This window comes from Pseudorca crassidens, chromosome 11 (assembly GCF_039906515.1).
Source record: "Pseudorca crassidens isolate mPseCra1 chromosome 11, mPseCra1.hap1, whole genome shotgun sequence".
Lineage (NCBI taxonomy): Eukaryota > Metazoa > Chordata > Mammalia > Artiodactyla > Delphinidae > Pseudorca > Pseudorca crassidens.
This window is the reverse complement of record NC_090306.1, coordinates 36,957,544-36,980,818: the sequence shown is the minus strand read 5'-3', so window position 1 is coordinate 36,980,818 and position 23,275 is coordinate 36,957,544. Positions and strand designations below refer to the sequence as shown.

At 40.1% G+C, this 23,275-nt stretch overlaps 2 protein-coding genes across 24 annotated transcripts in view; one reads left to right on the top strand and one right to left on the bottom strand.

The window, feature by feature from the left end:
• PRICKLE1 (prickle planar cell polarity protein 1) overlaps positions 1 to 6,593 on the top strand; it is a 107,969-nt gene extending 101,376 nt beyond the window's left edge. For all 9 annotated transcript variants that reach the window (XM_067696232.1, XM_067696230.1, XM_067696229.1 and 6 more), the window contains 3 exons: positions 210 to 396; positions 1,379 to 2,242; positions 4,276 to 6,593. In XM_067696232.1, coding sequence (XP_067552333.1) covers positions 210 to 396; positions 1,379 to 2,242; positions 4,276 to 5,138 — 1,914 coding nt within the window. In that variant the 3' untranslated portion in view covers positions 5,139 to 6,593. The remainder of the gene's footprint in view (positions 1 to 209; positions 397 to 1,378; positions 2,243 to 4,275) is intronic.
• A 9,374-nt stretch (positions 6,594 to 15,967) lies between these two features.
• The window catches only part of PPHLN1 (periphilin 1), a 140,416-nt gene continuing 133,108 nt past the window's right edge, over positions 15,968 to 23,275 (bottom strand). For all 15 annotated transcript variants that reach the window (XM_067696212.1, XM_067696211.1, XM_067696207.1 and 12 more), the window contains one exon: positions 15,968 to 16,802. In XM_067696212.1, the coding sequence (XP_067552313.1) occupies positions 16,608 to 16,802 (195 nt within the window). In that variant the 3' untranslated portion in view covers positions 15,968 to 16,607. The remainder of the gene's footprint in view (positions 16,803 to 23,275) is intronic.

The following is a 23,275-nucleotide window of genomic DNA, read 5'->3' as shown; positions in this document are numbered from 1 at the left end:
AAAGCATAAGCATGCACTTAGTTTCTCTTTTTCAATGTTTTCACTTTCTGTTCTTGTTTTATAGCTAAATCAAGTTAGTCAGTTAAGCTTAAGGCTGTAAGAAACAAAGTACACTGTCTAAGCGGCTTTAAGATCCAGTGCAGTTACTTGACCTTTAAAATCGTTCACAATGATTTTTTTTCATCCTATGGCCTCATATTCCTCTGAAGATAATTTTTGCTGATGAGTGCACAGAAGCAGAGGGTCGCCATTGGCACATGAAACACTTCTGCTGCCTCGAGTGCGAGACGGTCCTGGGGGGACAGAGGTACATCATGAAGGACGGCCGCCCGTTCTGCTGCGGCTGCTTCGAGTCCCTGTACGCCGAGTACTGTGAGACCTGCGGCGAGCATATTGGTGCGTCCGTGGCCCAGCCGGTTGGCTCTGTCACTTATCCATCAGTCTGTCTCTGATTACCCACACTCTTTTTTCTTTCTTTCCTTTTTTTTTTGTTTTTTTAATTGAGGGATAGTTTACATACCGTGAAATGTATAGGTTTTAAATGTTTCGGCTTGATGAGTTCTGATAAATGGGTGTACACTGGATTCTCATTACTTCTGCTAGTCGTGTTCTGTAGAGTTGCCGTGGACACTGAATTACCCCACACTGAGCCACTGGTCCTAGGGATACAGTGGGTTAGGTTCCTGTGAGCCCCTGGTCGCAACATTGTCATCAACCAATCAATATATAATCTTGTTTTGTGTATGTTTAGGTTTAAAGATACCTTATTTAATACATGTTGTTGATTCATTAACATTGAACTCACAGCCAACAGCACTGTAACTCCTGCCTGAACAAAGCTTCTCTAACACATGGATTGCTTCTCCAAGGCCTCCTTGCGCCTAGGAACACTAGACAGCATTTCAGCTCTATGCTTGGGCCATTTTAAACAGCAAAACCACCCACAGAAAGCACAAAAAATGCGAAAAAATGCCCCTAAATCGGCCGCAGGTGTGAGTGCAGTAGTGCCCTTTGACCCCAGCTGGAACACACACACACACACACACACACACACACACACACACGCATCACTTGACTCAAAATTTTTTGCCACCTTGCACATGTCCACAAATGACCTTGAAAGCTCTGTGAGTATTTTTTTTTTTTGAGTATTGATTTTTGAACTACAAAATATTTAGCGCGTAGGCAAGTTTGTAAATATGGAATCTGCAAATAATGGGAATTAATTGCCCCTGTGTAACTCACAGCCTTGTCAAGATCTGGAACAGTCCCATCACCCCCAAGCGTTCCCTCATGCCCACAGTCTGTCTTTTCTGTTTCTTCTGCCTTTGTTTCAAGATGGAACTGTGACCTGTTACTGGATCCTTTTTTGAAACAGGTGTGGACCATGCGCAGATGACCTACGACGGGCGGCACTGGCACGCTACAGAGGCCTGCTTTTCCTGCGCCCAGTGCAAAACCTCTCTGTTGGGTTGCCCCTTCCTTCCCAAACAAGGTCAGATTTATTGCTCAAAGACATGCAGCCTCGGTGAAGACGTCCATGCCTCGGATTCTTCGGACTCTGCGTTCCAGTCGGCTCGATCCAGAGACTCCAGAAGAAGTGTCCGGATGGGCAAAAGCAGCCGGTCAGCGGATCAGTGTCGACAGTCTCTCCTCTTGTCCCCTGCTCTGAACTACAAGTTCCCTGGCCTTTCAGGCAATGCCGACGACACCCTTTCTCGGAAACTGGATGATCTGAGTCTTTCCAGGCAAGGAGCAAGTTTCGTCAATGAAGAATTTTGGAAAGGCAGAGTAGAGCACGAAACCCCAGAAGACCCTGAAGAATGGGCTGAGCATGAAGATTATATGACGCAGCTGCTCCTCAAGTTTGGTGATAAAAGCCTCTTTCAGCAGCAGCCCAATGAGATGGACATTCGAGCCAGTGAGCACTGGATATCTGATAACATGGTTAAAAATAAGACCGAGTTAAAGCAAAATAACCAGAGCCTTGCAAGTAAAAAATACCAATCTGATATGTATTGGGCACAGTCACAAGATGGACTGGGCGATTCTGCTTATGGCAGCCACCCGGGCCCTGCGAGCAGTCGAAGGCTCCAGGAATTGGATCTGGACCATGGGGCTTCGGGATATAATCATGATCAAACACAGTGGTATGAAGATTCCCTGGAGTGTTTGTCAGACTTGAAACCAGAGCAGAGCGTTCGGGATTCTATGGATTCCTTGGCTTTGTCTAATATCACAGGTACATAATCTAGGGGTTATGGGGTATTTGAAAAAGGAGCCCCTAAAAAGTTCATTCCACAAATTACAGGTCAGCACCAGCGGGGGCTATGTTATTTACAACTGTAGACCAAGGAGAGGAAGGAGTTTCAGTTAAATGCCAAAAACCCTGTAGCAAAACAAACACGCGTATACATGTGTGCATACATATAAAATATATTTTCAGTACAGTCTTTGGGGATAGGTCTTATTATCCCTGCTTTGAAGAGGAGAAATGAATTTATTGGGATCATGGAGTCTGCATCTGTATCTGAAGAAAGATATTGGACTCTTTGGATCATGCTGTGAATTTCAAGATATTAAAATCAACATGTGTACTCTATAAGCACAGAACATTTTTTGTATTTTCCTAAATTGCCCTGTGGTGACAGACAGCTCAAAAAGAGCTAAGTTTTTTTTTACGCAGATTATAAAATAATTTCACAAAGTAATTTTCAAAACACATTCATGTCAGTTATCTATGTTTCGTCCTTAAAATGACCTGATAGAGTGGATATTATTGCATTTTACAAATGACGAAACTTGAATTTCCAAGAGGCTAGGGAATTCCCCGGTGGTCCAGTGGTTAGGACTCGGTGCTTTCACTGCCAGGGTTCAATCCCTGGTCGGGGAACTAAAAGATACCGCAAGTGGTGCCGAGAGGCTAAATGCCAACTTTACATACGTGTTTAAAGACAAGATTGAACCTGGAACCCAGCCCTCCTGAATCTTACATTTGCAGTAAGTCTTTGGATACAGAAATACTGCTGTCACTTGGCTAGTTTTACAGTCCAAGGAACGACATTCAGTCCTTTCATAAAGGTTGTGTTACATTGTAACATAGGCAGGAAAGGCTTGAGCAGCTGCCCGCCGCCAGGAGGGACCCTGTGCCAGGTACCGGGCAAGGAGGGATAAGACAGCTACTCCCCTGGCTTTGGTCAGGCTTGTCAATGTTAAGGCCTACAATAAAGGGGACCTGAGGAATGGTGGGCAAGACTAAATATTAAGCACCTCCTGTTTGCTAGGCCCTATGACAGGTGTTTTAACAGTTAATATCAAAAATAGACAACATTTGGTATACGTCGTGCTGGTGCTGACGTTTCTTGACAATGATGGGCTGAAAAACAGGCTTTCTTTAGAAAGTAGGAAGCTGTGTAGCCTCCATTTGACAACAGTTCACACCACTTCCTGTTGTTCCTTGCAGCTGTCTGGGTTACATCCATTTCTCTTAACTTGCCTGAGCCCTGTTATAACAAGGAGTGCAATATTGGTTTTGAGAAAAGTTTTAAAATGAGATTAATAGGGAAGTGGCATTATTAGTTTATGGGTTGAAGGGGCAGAAGACTGGATGAAGGTCTAGGTCAGGGGTTTGGCAGACTTCTTCCGTCAAGGGCTAGAGAGTACTTTTGGGGCCTTACAGTCTTTGTTGCAACTACTTAACTCTGTCATTGTGGAAGAAACCATAGATAGCATGGGAGCAACTAGGTGTAGCTGTGTCCCAGTGAAACTCTATCCACAAATAGGCTGTGGGCTGGACGTGGCCCTTGCGCTGCACAACCAGGTATAAGACTAGTCTGGCTATAGGAAGAGGACCATAATGTTAGTCGTGTGACAGCAAAGGGAAGGACTGCGTTCAGAGACGTTCAGATGAAGCAATCTGACTTTAATGGGTTGAGAGACAGAAGCTTCTATGTGTCGTACCAATAAGCTAACGACAGGACTCTTAACGAAGAGCTTTTCAAGTTGGTGCTCATCCCATGGGCTGTAACTCACGTTTGGCTCCAAAACGGCTGGGCTCGTAGGAGATGCTGGGCCCTTTGTTTCAATAACAAAATTCATACCTCTTGTCAATTAAGTGTATATTATAGTATGTTGGTTTTGCCTAGTGATCATTAATCAGATACTGAGGTTTGAGAGACTTCACTTTGAAATGCTTCCTTTCAGAAGCTTGTTGGTAAGAACTGTCAGAGTGTCAGGATTACTGAGAATCACATCTTGTCTTGGCTTTTCTTTTAGGGGCTTCAGTGGATGGAGAAAGCAAGCCAAGGCCATCGTTATATTCTCTGCAAAACTTCGAGGAAATAGAGGCAGAAGATTGTGAGAAAATGAGCAATATGGGGACTTTGAACTCTTCCATGCTGCACAGGAGCACAGAGTCCTTGAAGAGTCTCAGTTCAGAGTTGTGTCCAGAAAAAATCCTGCCTGAGGAGAAACCAGTCCACCTGCCAGTGCTCCGAAGGTCCAAGTCTCAGTCCAGGCCACAGCAGGTCAAGTTTTCGGATGATGTCATTGACAACGGAAGCTATGAGAACATCGAAATCCGGCAGCCACCGATGAGCGAGAGAACTCGGAGACGGGTGTACCATTTTGAAGAAAGGGGACCCCGGTCTCATCACCATCGCCGCAGAAGAAGTAGGAAGTCCCGCTCGGACAATGCTCTGAACCTTGTTACAGAAAGAAAATACTCTCCCAAGGACAGGCTGCGGCTTTACGCCCCTGATAACTATGAGAAGTTTATCCAGAGTAAGAGCGCGCGGGAGATCCAGGCCTACGTGCGGAACGCTGAGCTCTATGGGCAGTACGCCCGTGCCGCTTCCAGCTACACCCTGCGGAGCCCGGGGGGCCCTCGATTCCTGGGGCTCCACGGGGAGGACGACGGCTCTTGGTGCTCCTCCACCACCTCTTCCTCCTCCGACTCAGAAGAAGAAGGATACTTTCTTGGACAACCAATTCCTCAGCCCCGGCCACAGAGATATGCATACTATACAGACGACCTTTCTAGTCCAACTTCCGCACTCCCCACTCCTCAGTTTGGCCAGAGGACAACTAAATCCAAGAAGAAAAAGGGACACAAGGGCAAAAACTGTATCATTTCTTAACCGAGTAGCTGTGGAGATGGTTAAGCTTAGCCATTAACCATCTTACATCGAATCTTTTTTCTTCCATAGGAAAGTTGCTAAAATAGATTCAAGTGCTTTGCCCATGTAAATGAGACCCCGACTGCTGTTTACAGTGTCAGATTAACCTTTGGAAGGTGTGATTTCTCCATTTACCCTCCTTGGATGGTGCCAGGTGGACGTGACCTCTCGTGCCTGTTGGGTGCATCACAGTTTGATACAGCTGCTTTGATCTCCAACCCTCAAGAGAGCCTCAAGAACCTGTTGAGAGGTGACTGGATGGGGGTGTCGATTTTAGACAATGGAGAACTTGAGCCACCTTTGTAAAGCACTAGTGTTTGTCCTTTATCTGCGCCAGGTTGGCCCAGGTCCTGACAGTCTGTCCTGTTGTGTGGCATGCACGTAGTCATGTGACCCAGCCAACACTGTGCGTCCCATCATGCGAGGCCACGTCGTCCCCTTCCAACTCTCATTAGCCAGGTAAACATTATATTGTATTAGCTCCAGCTAGAGATCGAAAAGAACATTGCTATTTATAATGTAGTATTTCATAGACTTAAGTGTATTCCTAATTTAACGGTGCAAATATTAATGTATATACTGTACAGTTCAGATTTTAAAGCTGATATTTTTATATCCCTGAAATGTAAGATGTTTGTTACACTGCAGTGCTAGATTTGTTAGGGAACCAGAAACAGCATTTATGGATGAAATGATTGCTTGTATTTTAGTCAGGGTTTATAAGTTTAGATGGTCAAATTTATATTGCCTAGTGATGGAAAGTTCCCTTTTTTTTTTCCAATATTAAAAAGGCTCTGTATGCATGGTGGGGCTATGTAAATACTCTTTAAAACTATGGCCCTATTAATCTTACAAGTGTTATTTATGGGTCAAGCAATGTAAACTGTATAAATGTAAAAACAAACAAACAAAAAAAACCCCTACACATACATGTACACCTGGAATATATGGTAAAAACAAGTAGAAGCTGTTTGGGTGAATACTTTTTTTCCCCTTTGGGATGGGCAGGGGTTGCCTTTCCCATTTTCAGCAAGGTAGTGATTATCTCATGGAAAGAGACCAAAAAAAACTACAAGGATCTGCTTTCTGTGGCAGAGTACTTTGTAGATTTATTCCTTTTCATCCCTCCTTTCCAGCTAATTTGTTGGCCTTTAGCAGCAGTTTTGAAAACCGGGCCTTCTGGTTATGTTTTTCTTTTAAAATCTTTAGAGGATGCTGTATTACTGGTTACTTCAAGTTAATATGTGGTTCTATTTCAAGGGAGAATTACGTTGGATTTGAACTGATGAGCTAATATTTTGGTATGAGCCATTCTTGCACATATGTTTCAGTCCTAACTCAATGTCCCAGTGGTATCTCAGAACTTTAGGAAGGTATTTAATAAATGCTTAATAAATAACAAACTACCTTTCTGAACACAGATCTCTGCAAACATATCCAGATCACTGGATCCATTCTGCTCCTTTGATTTACCTTGCCGTTCTCCTACCATTAACAGACCAACATTTGACTCCTGCGTGTCCACTTGCCCTACCAGTCGGCACAAAATAGAAGTTGAGGTACAGAAGCAAAGCTGTCCGTATTTACTGGTATGGGGAAAAGCTGTTAGGTCTTGGGAGGGCAGACCTGAATCCAATAGGAAAACCAGTGCTCGACAGCATCCACTATACCCACCCCTGGATAGGGCAAGGTTTGGTATCTAGACAGAGGCCCTTCAGAAACACACCAGTGAGGGGAGAGCTCTTTCCTCAATAACCGTATCACCATTTCCCTTGTCTGGTTCATTTTAAAAACATAGCAGCGAAAAAATAATGCATACACGTGGTTAAAAAACAACAACAAAAACAGTGAGGAATCTCCTTTCCCCTCTCCACCCCTCAGTTCCCCTCCCTAGAAGTAACCACTGTTATCCATTTCTAGTGTATCCTTCAGATGTTCAAACCATATTTACATTCATGTATCTTTTAAAAATGGCAGCACACTAGACCGGCTTAGACTTGCTTTTTTCACTTTACATGTGGACATTCCACATTAGTGCAGATAGGTCTGCCTCATTCTGTTCTCGCAATGACTGCTTAATAGTCTACTTTTGGATATACCGTAATTTATGTCACCAGTCCTTTAGTGATGGGCTTGAATTTCCTCATAGACATCTTATCCTGCACTGGCACATATGCACATAAATTCTGAGCAGCACAGTTCCTGGGACCAGGGTTATCACCAGTTTTCCTCCAGAAGGCCATCTCCTGCTCTACATTTACAACGTATGCGAGTGCTTCTTCCCTCACAGTCTCACGTGACACAGGAGCAGACTTCCTGATTTTTGAAGACCTTTTCAGAACCTATGCTGCAAACAGTGGGCATCCTTTTAGAAAAGACTGTTGCTTGGAAAGGATGGATAACAAATAGTAAACAGGTAATATTCAGCCTTACTTCACCTGGAGAAAGGCAGGTTTAAGCTGAAGACACGGTCCTCTAGCTTTCAAGTCATAGTTGCTTTTGCTTCTGGCAATAATCACTCTTCATCTTTTCATTTCCTTATATAAGGGTCATATAGATTGCCAAAGGTTTTAAGGGAATGCAGAAATATTTATTCATAATAATAATGTACCCTTTAAAGATTTTAAATCTTGGTTAATAGCAATAACAAAGAAGACTATCTGCAAAGGAAGAAAGGGAAGCAGCTACCTTGTAGTTCTGTAAAGAATTAGGCTAGAAAACTAGGCCTACAGTTGCTATAAAGTGTTCATATAGATTTAGTTAACAAAGTGTCTAGTCAGTCACTAAACTCTAAAATTTGGTCCCAAGGTAAGTATCAAATATTAAAACACTGCCTCTAATCTCTACCTGGGTGAAGCAGAACCCTAATGATTGCATTTTCCTCACTTCAGACCAAACTGGAGAACATTTTGCTTACAGCCCGCGTAGGGATGCTGATAAAACGTCAATGGGAACTCCTTTCAGCACTCAGTAAAAGAAAATGATTCACCTTGTGTATGCACTTGCTCTTCTTGGCACTCTGCTTTCCAGTTCCTGAGTTAAATAAAAAGTACCAGAAGTGCAGGGAGAGATTTGCTGTCTAACCCCTCTCACTTTAGAATACAAAGCACGGGCCATCCTAAAAGGGTAGTAAAATTGGAATGGGCACTGAAGACTGCTAGATTTCCCTGTGTGGCATGTTGCCCTGCCCCACAAGGTCCTCAGGTGACAGGCTGGGCAAGTATGGGTGTGGAGGTGTTTGGGGAGTGCCCGAGGGTGCGTAGCGCACAGGATTGTCAACACTGTGTGGGCAGGCTTTGGTTGACTGACCTGCTCTCTCCTAAGGAGCACTCAACTGCTGCTGTGGACAGAGAAGAGTGTACATGCTAGACCTTCAGACTTTCCAAAAGGAATGAAGAATTCGAACTTCTCTAAAACGTCTGCCAGATTCTCAATGCTAGCAACTAATTCAGACATTTCTGAAACCCTTTGAACAAAATGAGCCTGCCATCAGCAAGCCACCAATGCATGGGTTATAAATTAAGCACTTGAAGCTGTCTCTTGGAGCTGTCTAGAGGAGGCACGACTAATTACTGTTTACAGAAATACATGTGACCGTTTTTTGAGGCACAAGGAAGAAAAATTGGGATTAAAAAAAAAAATTCCACTAAGAGCCTCATTACCAATTTAATGTTAGCAACACAATTATAAAAAACCTTTTAAATTAGGCAAATGAGAAAATTGCTAATTGCCTAGTTAGATTCTCTAGCCATTCTTCGAACTGTCTAAAAACAAGGCATGCTTCTGTACAGTCGCATGGGTTTTCTGTTCACTGTCAAGCACAGGAGGAAGGCTTCCAGGTAAACAGGAGAAATACACAGGAGCAACTGAAATTTGCATCTCTGAGCTCATGTTTTGCCAAAGTCACAGAAGCAGTAACTTTACCAGGGGAAGAAATTTGAAGGGTGGCTTCCACAAAATGTTTAGGAAGGAAGTGTGGAGGAAAAGTAAGACATGGGGTATGTGTATAGACTTGGTCACAGGATCAGAGTCAGTCTATTCTTTTTCAACAGACCCAGCTAGCCGGTCAGGTAGTCCCATTTTAGAGATCCATTTTAGCCTCAACTTCTCTTTCTGCAAAAGAAATTTCACATCCCTACTGCTGCGTGTGTACCAGGTGCTGTTAGGACAACTTTAGAAGTAGCTTGCAGCCCATTCTCCAGAAGCATTTGATTCCAAACGTAAAAATACTAAAAGTAAGAAACTAGTTCTCTTAAATGCTAATACTTGCTATAGTGTGCTTAGGTCAACGAACCAAGTAACTGATGTTGGATAAGGTGATTACTGGTCTAATATAAACCTACCATAAAGCTGACCTTGGAGTGACGCAAAGCACACTGGTCTTCAGGATTCAGGAGATCTGGGTTAGGAGACCGTCTCTCATTAACTCAGGCGGGTTAAAAGCTCCAACTCAGTTTCCACTTCCGTAAAATGAGAGTACTCAGCCACCTCAAAGGTCTCCTTCCAGCTTCAGTATTCTGTGGAGACTCGATTTATTGGGTCAGCCAACAGAAGAGTCTTCCCACTCAGCATAAAGTGTTGTTTCCCTTTTCTGACTCTTTCATTTACCAACATATTAGGCAAGGATGCCTAAAAGGATGATCCTTCCAAACACCATGGCTCATGGGAGTTGGGAACTGTAAAGGCGGTTGGTGCTTTTTTATATTAATGCTTGGGACTCTGAATGGGCAAGAGGTTAAACTAAACCGTGAAGTTTGGAAATGGTTATCTCCCTATCAGAGCATGTAGGCAGTCTGGAGATGGCATAGAGTATGTGGAAGACAAGATATTTTCCTCCCAAATGTTGTTTCTCCCCAATTAACAGGATGAAAAGTAAGATTTTTTTTCTACAATGCTATTGGCAGCATAGTCCGGAATCTCTGAACAAGTTGTAAGCAAAGCTGAAAAAGTGTTAACTGTTTAATCTTGGCTCCTAGAATAGGAGAGTTGAATTACCAGGCTCATTCCACTGAAATGGCTCTTGGCAAACCACAGTGGGTCGAGTACCGCAGCCAAAGAGCTCTGGCTGTGGGAGCTGTGACCCTACCTGCTACCTGCCCCTTAACAACCGCCTCTTAGGAGCCTCAAAGGTGTATTCTAAACTAACTAACTCCAAAGCACAGGTCATGGGAACTGACAGGTGAAAACCAGGAAAAATCTACCGAGCTAGGATTTGAAAGTTATCGAAACTTTTTTGTAAAGTTACTTTTATATATTGCCCATTACAATCATATCACACTTTAACTGTACATACCAATAGCTAGCGTGTCCTGGAGTCAGGATTGGAACCTAGTTCTGAGTGACCACTGAACTTCCACTTCTTCCAAGAACACTGAGTGTAGCATTGAAAGATTTGGGTAAAACCTTGCCTCTGCCCCTTCCTGCTATATGACCTTAGATGACTTATACCTTCTGCCCTTAACAGTAAAGTGAGAAAAAAATCCCTATTGGCTTATAACATGTGAAAGTGTGTGTGAATCTAAAGAACACTAGTGTGGTCATTCTAACCTTGTTCAGATAACGAAACAAATGAAAAACATGGTGTTCCTCTCTGAATCCTACATTTAGTATCTTAAACCTGAAATGTACTGTAAGCTACATCCGATATGGTACATTAGAGTCTATACAGAAGTAACAGAACACAAAGTTTTTAAAAATGGGAAATTCCTACAAGGCGGGACTAGTCCCAGGCCCCTCCCCCGGCTTGGAGGGCGTATCTCCTTCACTCAACATTCCCACCTCAGGACAGGGAGGCCGTGGCCTTTGCAGCAGAGGTTGAGCTGCCCCAGAAGATGAGATGTTGAGAAAGCAGTGCCTCTCCTCTTGGCCGCTGGGGTGGACCAGGTTGCTCTTGTGTTGGAAAGGTGATTTCCACACAAGACTCGCCTCTCAGTTGAGTAAGCCCCACAGGGTTCAGCAGAACTCCACCCACTGGGATGGTGGAAAGCCACACTGGCCAAGCCCACATCATGGCTAAGGTTCAGTCCTGGCCAGTGAAGGAAAGGGAACACGAACGCTTGAGCACGAAACATACCTCAGCCTGCTGAGCTGCAGTTCTGCTGGGCTGTAGCTTCTCTCTCCCCTCCCTGAGCCCTCCACTCTCTCTCTCTCACACACACACAGCCCCATCTGCTGGGGGCTGACACCCTTTCTGGCCTCAGAAGCCTCAGGCAAGCGTAGGGTGTGGGCACACCAGTCGGCTGGTGCTGGGCCCGCTTGAAGGCATCGCAGACGTTTGGTCCGTGTGTCTTTCTCAGGGGTTTGGTTATGAAGGATGGCCTCTTCCCACTCGAAGGATGCAGGGACAGCATACCATGTCTTGTCACCGGGTCCTGTCCCTCTCCCTGGGCAGCTTGCCCAGGCTTACCCTCTCAGTGAACCCTCGTTGCCCTCAAGGACAACAGCAGGGTCTCAGCCAGAAAGCCTGAGTGGGGGCACCGGCAGGAGTCCCAGAACAGGGCCCTGAGGCAGGAGGAGCTTTCCCGGATGGTGCAGTCCTGAAGGCCATGTGCCAGTCAGCCAGGCCTACTCTGTCCTCGCCTCCCCCCATCTCATACATGTTCTAACCAGGAGAACCGGGACAGCACATGGGCAGCTCAGGTGGTGGATAGAGACCTCAGATGTCCTCTTGCAGCAAGCGTCTGTATATGTTGTGGTTATTTTCTATCTTACATGTCCTCGAATGTTTATATTTCAATAAACTTCAACCTTTTCTCTCTCTCACATACACACACAAATGGGAAAAAGATTTAAAACCTTACACAATTTTAAACAAGTGTTGGTGAAGACGTGGAGGAAAAGGAACTCTAATACACTGTTGGTGGGAATATAAATTGGTGCAGCCACTACGGAAAACTGTATGGAGATTCCTCAGAATAAGTTAGAACTATCATATGATCCAACTATCCCACTTTTGGTATTTATCCAATGAATATGAAAACAGTAATTTAAAAAGATACATGCACGCCTATGTTCACAATAGCCAAGATATGAAAACAACCTAGAAGCCCATCTGATGAATGGATAAAGATGTGGTACATATATACAATGGGCTACTACTCAACCATAAAAAGGAATATCTTGCCATTTGCAGCAACATGGATAAACCTTGAGGGTATGCTAAGTGAATAAGTCAAATGGAAAAAGACAAATACCATATGATTTCACTCATGTGAAATGTAAAAAACAAAACAAATGAGCAAACCAAACAAAAACAAACATGTAGATACAGAGAACGGAGCAGTGGTTACCAGAGGGGTAGGGGTGGGAGGGAGGGTGAAACGGCTAAAGAGGATCAACTGTATGGTGACGGATGGAAACTAAATTTTTGGTGATGAGCACACTGTAGAGTATACAGAAGTAGAAATACAAGGTTGTACACATGAAACATATAAACAAATGTTACCTCAATAAAAAATAAAACACAACCCCCCCCAAGAAAACCTTACACAATTTCAATAATAATGGTCTAACATTAGAACACCATTAATCTATGGGAGCAGAGCTCAAAAAACAACATGCTATAAAAAGCAGGCTGTCTCTACTGCTATACAAATGTGCACGCAGCCTTAAAAATATTTATCATCAAGTGACATCCTAAACACAACTTGAAATAGACTCAGGAGACTAGCAAAGCCTTTTATATAATCAGTCCCCATTACTTCAAGATCAATTATTATCGCACAACGGAAATGCAGGACTGGTGCAGCCTGCTGAAAGCCAACTTCAGTGAAGCTAACCCTCAAGTATCATTTGTATTAGTTTGAGCAAAAGGTGAGCTGCTAACCAGAAACCAATAATATGGCTTAAACCGTAAAGACATTGATTCCTCTTTCACATAACAGTTCAGCACTCCGTATGGTCACACAGGGATCCAGGTACCTTCTATCTTGTGGCTCTGCAACAGTTCAAGGCTGGGTTGCTATTCCTATTACTTTAGGGAAGGGATAAGAGAGAGCATGAAGGAGGTACATCCACTGTCCTAAGGGTCCCAGCCCAGAAGTAGCAGCACTTCCACTCAAAAAAAAATCAGTGGTCACCTGATCACAACTGTGACAAGAGGGACACAGCAAATATAGTCCTAATTAGGCTGTCATGTGACTCAATTTCAATTCCATTACCACGGAAAAAGGGAAGAATAGATTCTGCTAACTATACCTTAGTTTTACTAGCTGCCCCCGCCCCACCACTTTTTTCTTTTTCACTGAATTGGGTACCATCAGTGCTCTCAAGAGAACTGGCAAGAAGGAGATGCTAACCCACAAACCTTGGTCTAACAAGCAGAATGTGGCCATTACTCACTGGAGGTGCCGGTGCCAGCCTGAGCAGTGTGACAGACATTATGCCGCTTGGGTGGCTGGCTGCCCAAAACACTGAATATTGTCCACCATGAATATTTCAGGGATGACCAGATCACCATCTCCAAAGTTGTTGCCAAAAAACTGTCAGCGTTTTCCTAGGAGTTTAGGATCCCTCGTGGGAAAAAGTGTGAAATGAAGCTGAAACCACTATACAATATTTTGGCATTGTAGCACAGTCCTTTCTTAAGGGGATCTGCCCTCCCTTTCCTTCATGAGGTTCTGGGTCTGTGAATTGGCTCAGGGCTGGGGCGCTGTGAGAAATCAACATTTTTGGCAAGAATAAATACAAAGGTAATTATTTTAAAATCTTATTATTCTTAAGTAGGAGATTTCGGATTCAAAGTCCTTCATATTCTGCTCTCAACCTACCTTTTCCTACATTCGTCCCCTATTGTCTTCCCCAACCTGAACTTCTAATACTTTTCCTTCTCTCCCTGAATAAGTCCTATTTCTCCAAGACCCGGGGAATCAAATGCCACTTCCTTTGTGAAGCATCAAAAACTAGGAGGACCTACAACGTTCCAAACTGTGCTAGGAACTGGGGTCACAGAGACAATGTGGTTCCTGTCCGCCAGAGGTTACTATAAAGACAAAGGATTTTAATTCTGTAATTCTCTGAAACTCAGAGTCCTAATTACACAATTATTGAGCACTACTGTACACTCAATCTTATCTCGCTTAACTGCTTTCTCAGATATGGAGACTCCCCAAGTCACCAAAGTTAATAGCTTCTCAAACTTCCTCCATCCTGCTGCTGAGTCAGGAGCAATCTTTCTGTAGACAGTAATAAAAATCTACATTTAAGCAAAACACTCTAAGCCTGTTAAGAAAAAAAAAAAAAAGACAATCTAATTATTTAAACCCAGTTGCTTTATTTTGCACTTTTAAAATTCACAAAAAGCTTCACAATATCTGCTCTTCCCCTGTTGATCATCAAGGCTTAATGGTAAGACAGTGAAACCTTTATCACAGGAATTGGGCATACTCAAAAACAATGGATCATTTACAAACAAATTTCTTTAATCAAGAACATTTTGCAACATACATACTCTGGCACTATCTGAATTCATCTATCTTAAAATAAGACTTTAAAAAGCTTTAAAAATAAAACAGATTTAACACTGACAAGCCTACCAGAATAATGCTGATGGCAAGCTATAAATAGCTTTAAATGTTGAATGTAATTTGGGGAAAGGGGAAAAGGAATTATCTGTTGAACCTATATTTAAATGCATCTGTGAGTAAAACGTCTCTAGTTTAATGAATTTCAACAAAGTGAACAACTCCTTTGCCTCAAGGTAGTTGAGTCTCAAGTTTTATTTTTAAACTTGTGACATATTGACTTAAGGAAATGAATCCTGGAATTAGAATATTTAAGAAGAAAAACATTGGCGCAAGAGAGAAACAAGACTACTTTCTTAGTCTTTCTAATGTGGATAACAGATAAAACCACTGTTCACATCAGGGAAGAATAGCAAAGATGATACGCAGGGTTTAGTTCTGGCTTATGTACAATATCTAAATTCAAGGTGGTCTCATATAGGAAACTTAATAATTGTTGCCTTCAATTAGTTTTTTAATTTGTGGAATGGCATAATACATATTTTGAGGCACGCATTACAGGATCCACTACAATTATTTACACTGCTGTTTTCACTTTTAATATAATTTTTATCTACTCTGGGGTAGCTCTCTGGATATAATCAATAGAGGCCACTAAAAATAATGCCAGAATTCAAGTGAGAAGAGAGTGGAAATGGAAAGAGGATGGGAGGATAATGAAATTGGGTAGCAATAACAAACATTTTTAAAGGTTTCCGAACACATGCCATGAAATTACATATTTTGGCTAAATGCCATTGGGCAGCTGGAAGTGATCAGGAAATGAGTGGAATATCCTAATTGTCCCAGTTAGATTCTTAACTAACCCGTGATTTGGATGGCTCGCTCATGAAGGACTGTTTACATAGGCTGCTTGGTGAAGGGTAGTTGTGCTAGGCTTACAGCCTACTCTGCTTTGTTTCGTTCAAGAACACTTTTAGAGGGCTATGCATCCCTAAAAAGGGCAGCAGAACAATCTGTTAGACTACAAACCAAGATTAACAAAGGCATAATCCGTAAATGGTTTAATTATGGATATGTCATCAATCACCTTCTTTCTTGAGATGGGGAATATGGGCCTATGGAAAAAATGAAACTCCACTACTCCCCCATATTGTAAATTTTTCTCTTCTGGTTAGAAAGTTTTAAAGAAATTTCAACTTTAAAATAGGCCTCATCTTTCATCTTGAATTGCCCCTTCTCTTAGTCTTATATATGATATTGTTTAAAACTCACACATCAGTGAGACTAGTCAGGAGTTTCAGGACCATTTTAATAGAAGACACTGAGTTTATTTACTTGGAAAACAGGATTTTATTATGGGGTGACTTTTAGAGATTTAAGTGCTCTGTTTTATCACAATGAGAATTATCCTCAAAGCAAATATTCTCTAAGATAACAAAGTATTCAGTTTACTTGGGTAATATACTTAAACATATTAAAAGTTACAAAGCCTAAGATAAGCAAGCAACAAGTCAATAAAATCGCCTCAGGATTCTAACATCTTCACATGGTGTCACTGACTATGAAATGCAAAAAGACTATAAATGTTTAAGTGGAATGGTCTCTAACCTATACATTACACTAGTGTGACCAAACAAATGATCGCATAACTAAGGAAGACTACAGGACATGAGTAAGTGCAGAAAGTTGCTCTCCAGGACTGCATTTTCAAGAAAGCTTGAAAAATTAACTGACCCATCACTTTAGGAGGGAAAAAAAGATAAGTATGGATTAGGAAGCTCTACATGTAGATAAAAAAAATTCTAATTAAAATATCTTAGACTATTTTAGATGTTTATTTGATATTGGAAATACGGTCACTATCATAAAGTATTTCTCTTCATCACAAAAATTCCATATATTAAGGATTTACACAATCCAGGGGGGGGAAAAATCTAGAAACTTTTTTTTTGCCTGAGCAGGTAATCTAAAAAGGCTCTCCAAAATCTTGACTAGAGGTATCATACTCTGCAATAAAATGCTTGAGTTCTTCAACACACCGCTCACCTATTTCATGTAAATTCTGTCTCAATGCAAACTGTATAGACTTTTCTAATGAAGGATCTTTTTCAATCAGCATTTTCACAACCATCCCAAAAGTTTCACAGTCTTGTCGGTAAACCTAGAAAGATGAAATACATTGTGGTTAGCTAAGAATAATTAGCCAAACATTGAGCTGATTCAGCTGGCAGAACTATGGTGCTAAAAATCTAAAAGGGAGACACAATACTGCTGAACCTCTCTTGGCTCTGAGTATACACTACTGCCAAAGGCCATTTAAACCTCTGTCTCTGAGATGTGCTGACAAGTTGAATGAGTAGAAAAGCACTGATACACCACATCACTGACTATGGAAATCTGGCATGGCATTTGTCAAGCATAAGGCAGTCTACTAACAGGACATCAGACTAGAAACAAGAAGAACTGAAAACAAATGCCAGCTAGGTAAGGCACGTTGATGGCTTTATTCTTTACTTGTTTGGAAGAAGTAAGTTACCAAGCCCCTAACTTCAGATTATTTGTTTGAATCATGACCAGATGACAAATTTAAAATTGTTTAGTATACAAAAAACAACTATAAGGAGGCTGAAAGTATTTATTTGAAAAAAGCTTTTCAAGTTATAAATATTTAACCATAATTAAAATCACCAAGGCAGAGTTAAGATCAAAACAGTATGTTATACACGTACATGTTCATGCATGCATGTGTGTACACATATATGTATATATAGATACACACATGTATACATGTGTATATATGTATATTTTTTTCCACCTCAATGTATACATTATACTATTTTACTTCAATATGTATATATAATTTTTATCAATGGCAATTAGGTATTATTTCCTGTCCAAAAATTGCTAAATTTTCTCCAGACTAAATGTTATTTCTTCAGTTTACAGTCACAAAATGCACTTTAGACTTCTATGCTATTTTTCATACTCTGCAATTCATGTATTTAAAGAAATATTACAGTTAAGTCTTCATGAAAATTAAGTGAAATACAAATTGTCTGATTTAAAAGAACTGTCACATTAATTTTAACTTTTCCAAATTTAACAAAAACAATCAACATAACATGTTTATTCTCTGAAAAAGGATTTTATTCATTTTTTAAAACCTTAGAAAGAAGTAATTTGAGACACTGCTTCGCTTATGATAGTTTTCATTCCTCAAATGATCACTGCTAGTTGTGGTGGTTGCTGCTAATATTTTTTAAATGTCTGCAAGATTGTTTTTATCCTTTAAAATAGCTATTTAAAGAAGAATATTTATTTTTGACTATCAGTACTAGGTTGCTAAATTATACTAAATTCACTTCTTTGCTCTTGAAAACTATTCACAAGCCCCAAATTAAAAAGAATAAGTTTTTCAAATGACCTAGAAATTAAAATATATAAAACCCTCAGCTGCCTTCTCCATCTCAGCACAAACACACACACACAAACACACACACACACACACCTTTTTCTAAATAGTGATGAAATTTACTAATAGCCATTAAGTTTAATCCAACTATTTAAACCAAACATTTATTCCAGTTTATCTTAAGGTTTACATGACCCAGAATTGACATTACTAACTACTCTAAGAAACCAACTTAGGAAACAGTATACCACTCACATGATATTACATAGGCTGTCAAGGCAATAGAGCACAGGAACTGGCCTAACAAACACAGAGTACCTAACCTAATGAAGCCAATGCAGTCCCCATGGGAGAAGGTAAATTCCTTACCAAACCAGTCAAGCCACATAATAACAGCATTCTAACACCAACCACAGGCCTCAGAAGACCACTTTGTGGGTGGCCTAAATTTTATAGGCTTCTTTATAGCAGATGTAACTAGATGAGGATAAGGTTACACTGTGAATTAACCTGCAAATTCTTTAATGTAAATCTGCTGTTTTACCTAAACTGTAACTCTTTGTTTAGCATATTTACAGAACATAAATGTACTACAGATTTGCATATCAAAAGTAAAACCATATTAAAATGTGTTCATACATTTAAACTGCAAACTACTGTCACTCTGGAGACAAGATAATACAAGCATTTAAAGGTTCTGTTTTATTTTTTAATTGTAAATCCTTTTTGAATTATTCACTGAAATAGACAAATTTTTGTACATTAGTTGACAAGAACAACTAGAACTGCCCAAAGCAATGTAATTCTCTACTACAGGGTAGATTTTCTAAAAACACTGCTTAAAATGCAATGGTTGGGCATTAGACAGGAAATAATCAGTTTTTTGTTAAAGGAAGAACCTCACCCTCCAAACTTTTATAAATAAAATTCACAACGGTCAGAAACATATTTCCGAAATCTGTTCCACAGTAAACTCAATCCCAAACAGGAAGGGTGCAGTCATCTGTGGAAGAGTTTGTTTGCTTATGGTCCCAAGCTGGAAATGCATTAATAATCTTCAGATCTGATATCTACAGGCCACACAGGAAGATTTTTTGTTGTTGCATTTTCCCTTGATTGGACCTCATCAAAATGGGAAACATGTTAAAGTTTGGGTGGGGCTCACATACACTGCATAGAAACATAGTTAAGTTTGCCAGCATAATGAAAACACTATCCAAATGTGCTTTCACACAGTCCCTTATTATAGTAGTCTGTGTTAATAGTTGAATTCTCATAAAGTGCTTCTAGGAATAAAGGGATATGATAAAATAAACTACCAAGGCTTTTTACTATTAATTATGCTGTCTAGTGACTGAAAGAAGAATATCTGGTAAAACAAACGACATACTTATACATACTTATAATGACATAAAATTCCTCTAAAATGTATATATCATTGTAGACCTTACCTCTGTTCCCACAAAAAAAGAAAACAAAATAGGCAAAATGAGTTGTTAGAATTTTCATTTCAGACAAACCATCTTTAGCATATATATTACAGCTCCATAAGAGTAGTTCGGTGGAATGATAGAACAGAGCCATTAGCCACAGGAAGCTACTTAAATTTAGGTAAATATGCATATACTTATTTTAATATTTAATTTATAATTTATATTAATATTAGGAGGTACATGGATAAACTGCAAAAGTCAGACATGCACACAGCCTTAAAAGACTGAGGAATCAAAAACAATGATTTTTCTCTATTGTTGATACCTCAACATTCCATATAATTTCCTTTATCTGAACTAATTTGGTTCAAATCCTATGTGTCCTATTTCAGGAGAGTCACATCCTAACGGGAAAGGTAAACACAGACAAGTAAAACACAGCACAAAGGAGATAACTAGATGTGGAAGGTGACGGGGAAGCTAGAAAAACTGAGTTCAAATCCTGACTCTACTACTGTGAGAGTAGTTCTGAATAATGTAGTAGCTGAATAATGTTCTCCACCCCCACCCCATCCCCAAGATGTCCATATCCTAATGCTTGGAACCTAGGAATATGTTACCTTACACGGTACAAGAGACTTTGCAGATACGTTTATGTCAAGGATTTGAGAAAGGGAGATTAGCCTGGATTATCCAGGTGAATAAAATATAATCACAAAAGTCCTTAAAAAGAAACGCAGAAAAAGAGAGGAAATGTGATCACAGAAATAGAGGTTGAATGATGACCTTTAAAGATGGAGGAGGGAGCTACCAGCCAAAGAGTACACACAGCCTCCAGAAACTGAAAAAGGCCAGCAAAGACATTCTCCCCTAGAGCCTCCGGAGTAAGTACGGCCCTTGCAGACACACCCTTGGACTTTACACATTCTTCTTAAGCTCACATGGAACGTGCACCAAGATACACCACATTCCAGGCCATAAAACACGCCTTAGCAAATTTAAAAGAACAGAAATCATACAAAGTATACTCTCAGACCACAGTGGAATTAAGTTAGAAATCAAGAGAAAGAGAGCTAGAAAAATCCCAAGATACTTGGAGATTAAACAACATACTTCTAAATAACACCCAGATCAAAGAAGTCTCATCAGAAATTTTAAAATATTTTGAACTAAATGAAAATACAACTTACCAAAATTTGTGAGATGCAGCAAAAGCAGTGCTTAGAGAGAAGTTTATAGCATTAAATGAGTATGTTAGAAAAGAAGATAGGGCTTCCCTGGTGGCGCAGTGGTTGGGGGTCCGCCTGCCCATGCGGGGAGCGCGGGTTCGTGCCCCAGTCCGGGAGGGTCCCGCGTGCCACGGAGCGGCTGGGCCCGTGGGCCGTGGCCGCTGGGCCTGTGCGTCCGGGGCCTGTGCTCCATGGCGGGAGAGGCCCGCATACCGCCCAAAAAAAAAAAAAAAAAAGAAAAGAAGATATAAAATAAACAATGTAATAAGCTAGGATTCTAGGAAAAAAAGAGCAAATTAAATGCAAAGTAAGTAGAAGAAAATAATAAAAATCTGAGCAGAAATCAATGAAATTGAGAAAAGAAAATTAGAAAATCAATAAAACCAAAAGGTGGTTCTCTAAAAAGATGAATAAAATTGATAAACCTCCAGCCAGGCTAACCAAGACAAAAAGAGAGAAGACACAAATTATTAATATCAAAATTGAAATAGGGGTCACTACTACTGACCTCCCAGGCATTTATAATAAAGGAATATTAAGACAACTCTATGTGCACTAATTTGATAAATCAGATGAAATGAACCAATTCCTTGAAAGATACAGTCTAGCAAAACTCAAACAAGGAAAAATAGATAATATAAATAGGCCTATATCTATGAAAGAAATTGAATTAACAATTAATAACATACCAAAACAGAAAGTACTAGGCCCAAGTGGTTTCACTGGTAAATTCTACCAAACATTTAAAGAAAAAATGATACCAATTCTTCACAATCACTTCTAGTAAACAGAAACAGAGGGAACATTTCCTACTGTTCTATGAGGTCAGCATCACCTTATTACCAAAACCAGACGAAGACATTACAAGGAAGAAAAATTACACACCTGTATCTCTCATGAACACAGATGCCAAAAAATTCTGAAATCTAAAATACAATAAAAAGAATTATACATCACAATCAAGCGGTATTTACTGCAGGTATGCAAGGTTGGTTCAACATTTGAAAATCAGTTAATGCCATCCATCACATCAATGTGCTAGAAAAGAAAAATCACATGATCATATCGATAGACACAGAAAAGCATTTGAAAAAAATCCGACATTCATTCACAACAAAAAGTCTCTGGCAAACCAGGAATAGAGGAGAACTTCCTCAACTTGATAAAAATATCTACAATAACCCTACTGCTAAATCATGGTGAGAAAGTAGATGCCTTCCTCCCAAGACAGGAAACAAGACAAGTATATCCCCTTTTACAACTCCTATTCAACACCATACTGAACACAGATAATGCAGTAAGACAAGAAAAGGTATACCAATGATGAAGGGAGAAATAAAACTCTCTTTGTTTGCAGATGACATGACTGTGTAGAAAATCCCAAAACTGACCAAAAAACTAGTGGAACTAATAAGTGATTAGAGTAAGGTTGCAGGATACGAGGTTAATATACAAAAGTCAACTGCTTCCCTAGATGACAGAAATGAACAAATGTAATTTGAAATTAAAAACAAAACACAGCACCAAAAAAACTAAGTATAGTATAAATCTAACAAAATAGATACAGGATCTATATGGGAAAAACTATAAAACACTGATGAAATAAATCAAAGAAGATATAAATACCAGCATACCTCATTTTATTGCACTTTGCTTTATTGCACTTTACAGTGCCTGCAGTGTTTTTTTACCAATTGAAGATTTGTGGCAACCTTGCATCAAGCAAGTCTATTGGCACCATTTTCCAACAGCATTTGTTCACTTTGTGTTTCTGTGTCACATTTTGGTAATTCATGCCATACCTCAAACGCTTCACCAGCAAAAAGATTATGGCTCACTGAAGGCTAGCATTTTTTAGCAATAAAGTATTTTTTTAATAAGGTATGTATATTGTTTTTTTAGACATATTGCTATTACACCCTTAACAGACTACAGTATAGTATAAACATAACTTTTATATGCATCGGGAAACCAAAAAATTCATGTGACTTGCTTTATTGTGATATTTTCTTTATTAAGGTGGCCTGAAACTGAACCTGCAATATCTCCTAGGTATGTCTGTAAATGGAGATATAGTCCATGTCTATGGATAAGAAAATTCAGTATTGTTAAGAAATCAGTTCTTCCCAACTTGATCTATAAATTCAACACAGTCACAACAAAAATTCCAGCAAGTAATTTTGTAGATATTGACAAACTGATTCTAAAGTTTATACAGAAAGGTAAAAGACCCCAGAAGAGTCAACATAATACTGAAGAAAAAGAACAAAGTCAGAGAACTGACACTCAACTTACTATAAAGCCACAGTAATCAAGACTGTATGGTATTTTCAAAAGAACAAAGAGATCAGTTGTACAGAATAAATAGCCCAGAAATACATTCATACAGTTGAACAGTCAACTGATCTTTGACAAAGGAGCAAAGGCAATTCAATGAAGAAAGAATAGTCTTCAACAGATGGTGCTGGAAGAATTGATCATCCATGTGCAAAATCTAGACAGAGATGAACTCAGAATGGATCATAGACCTAAATGTAAAATACAAAACTATAATACTTTT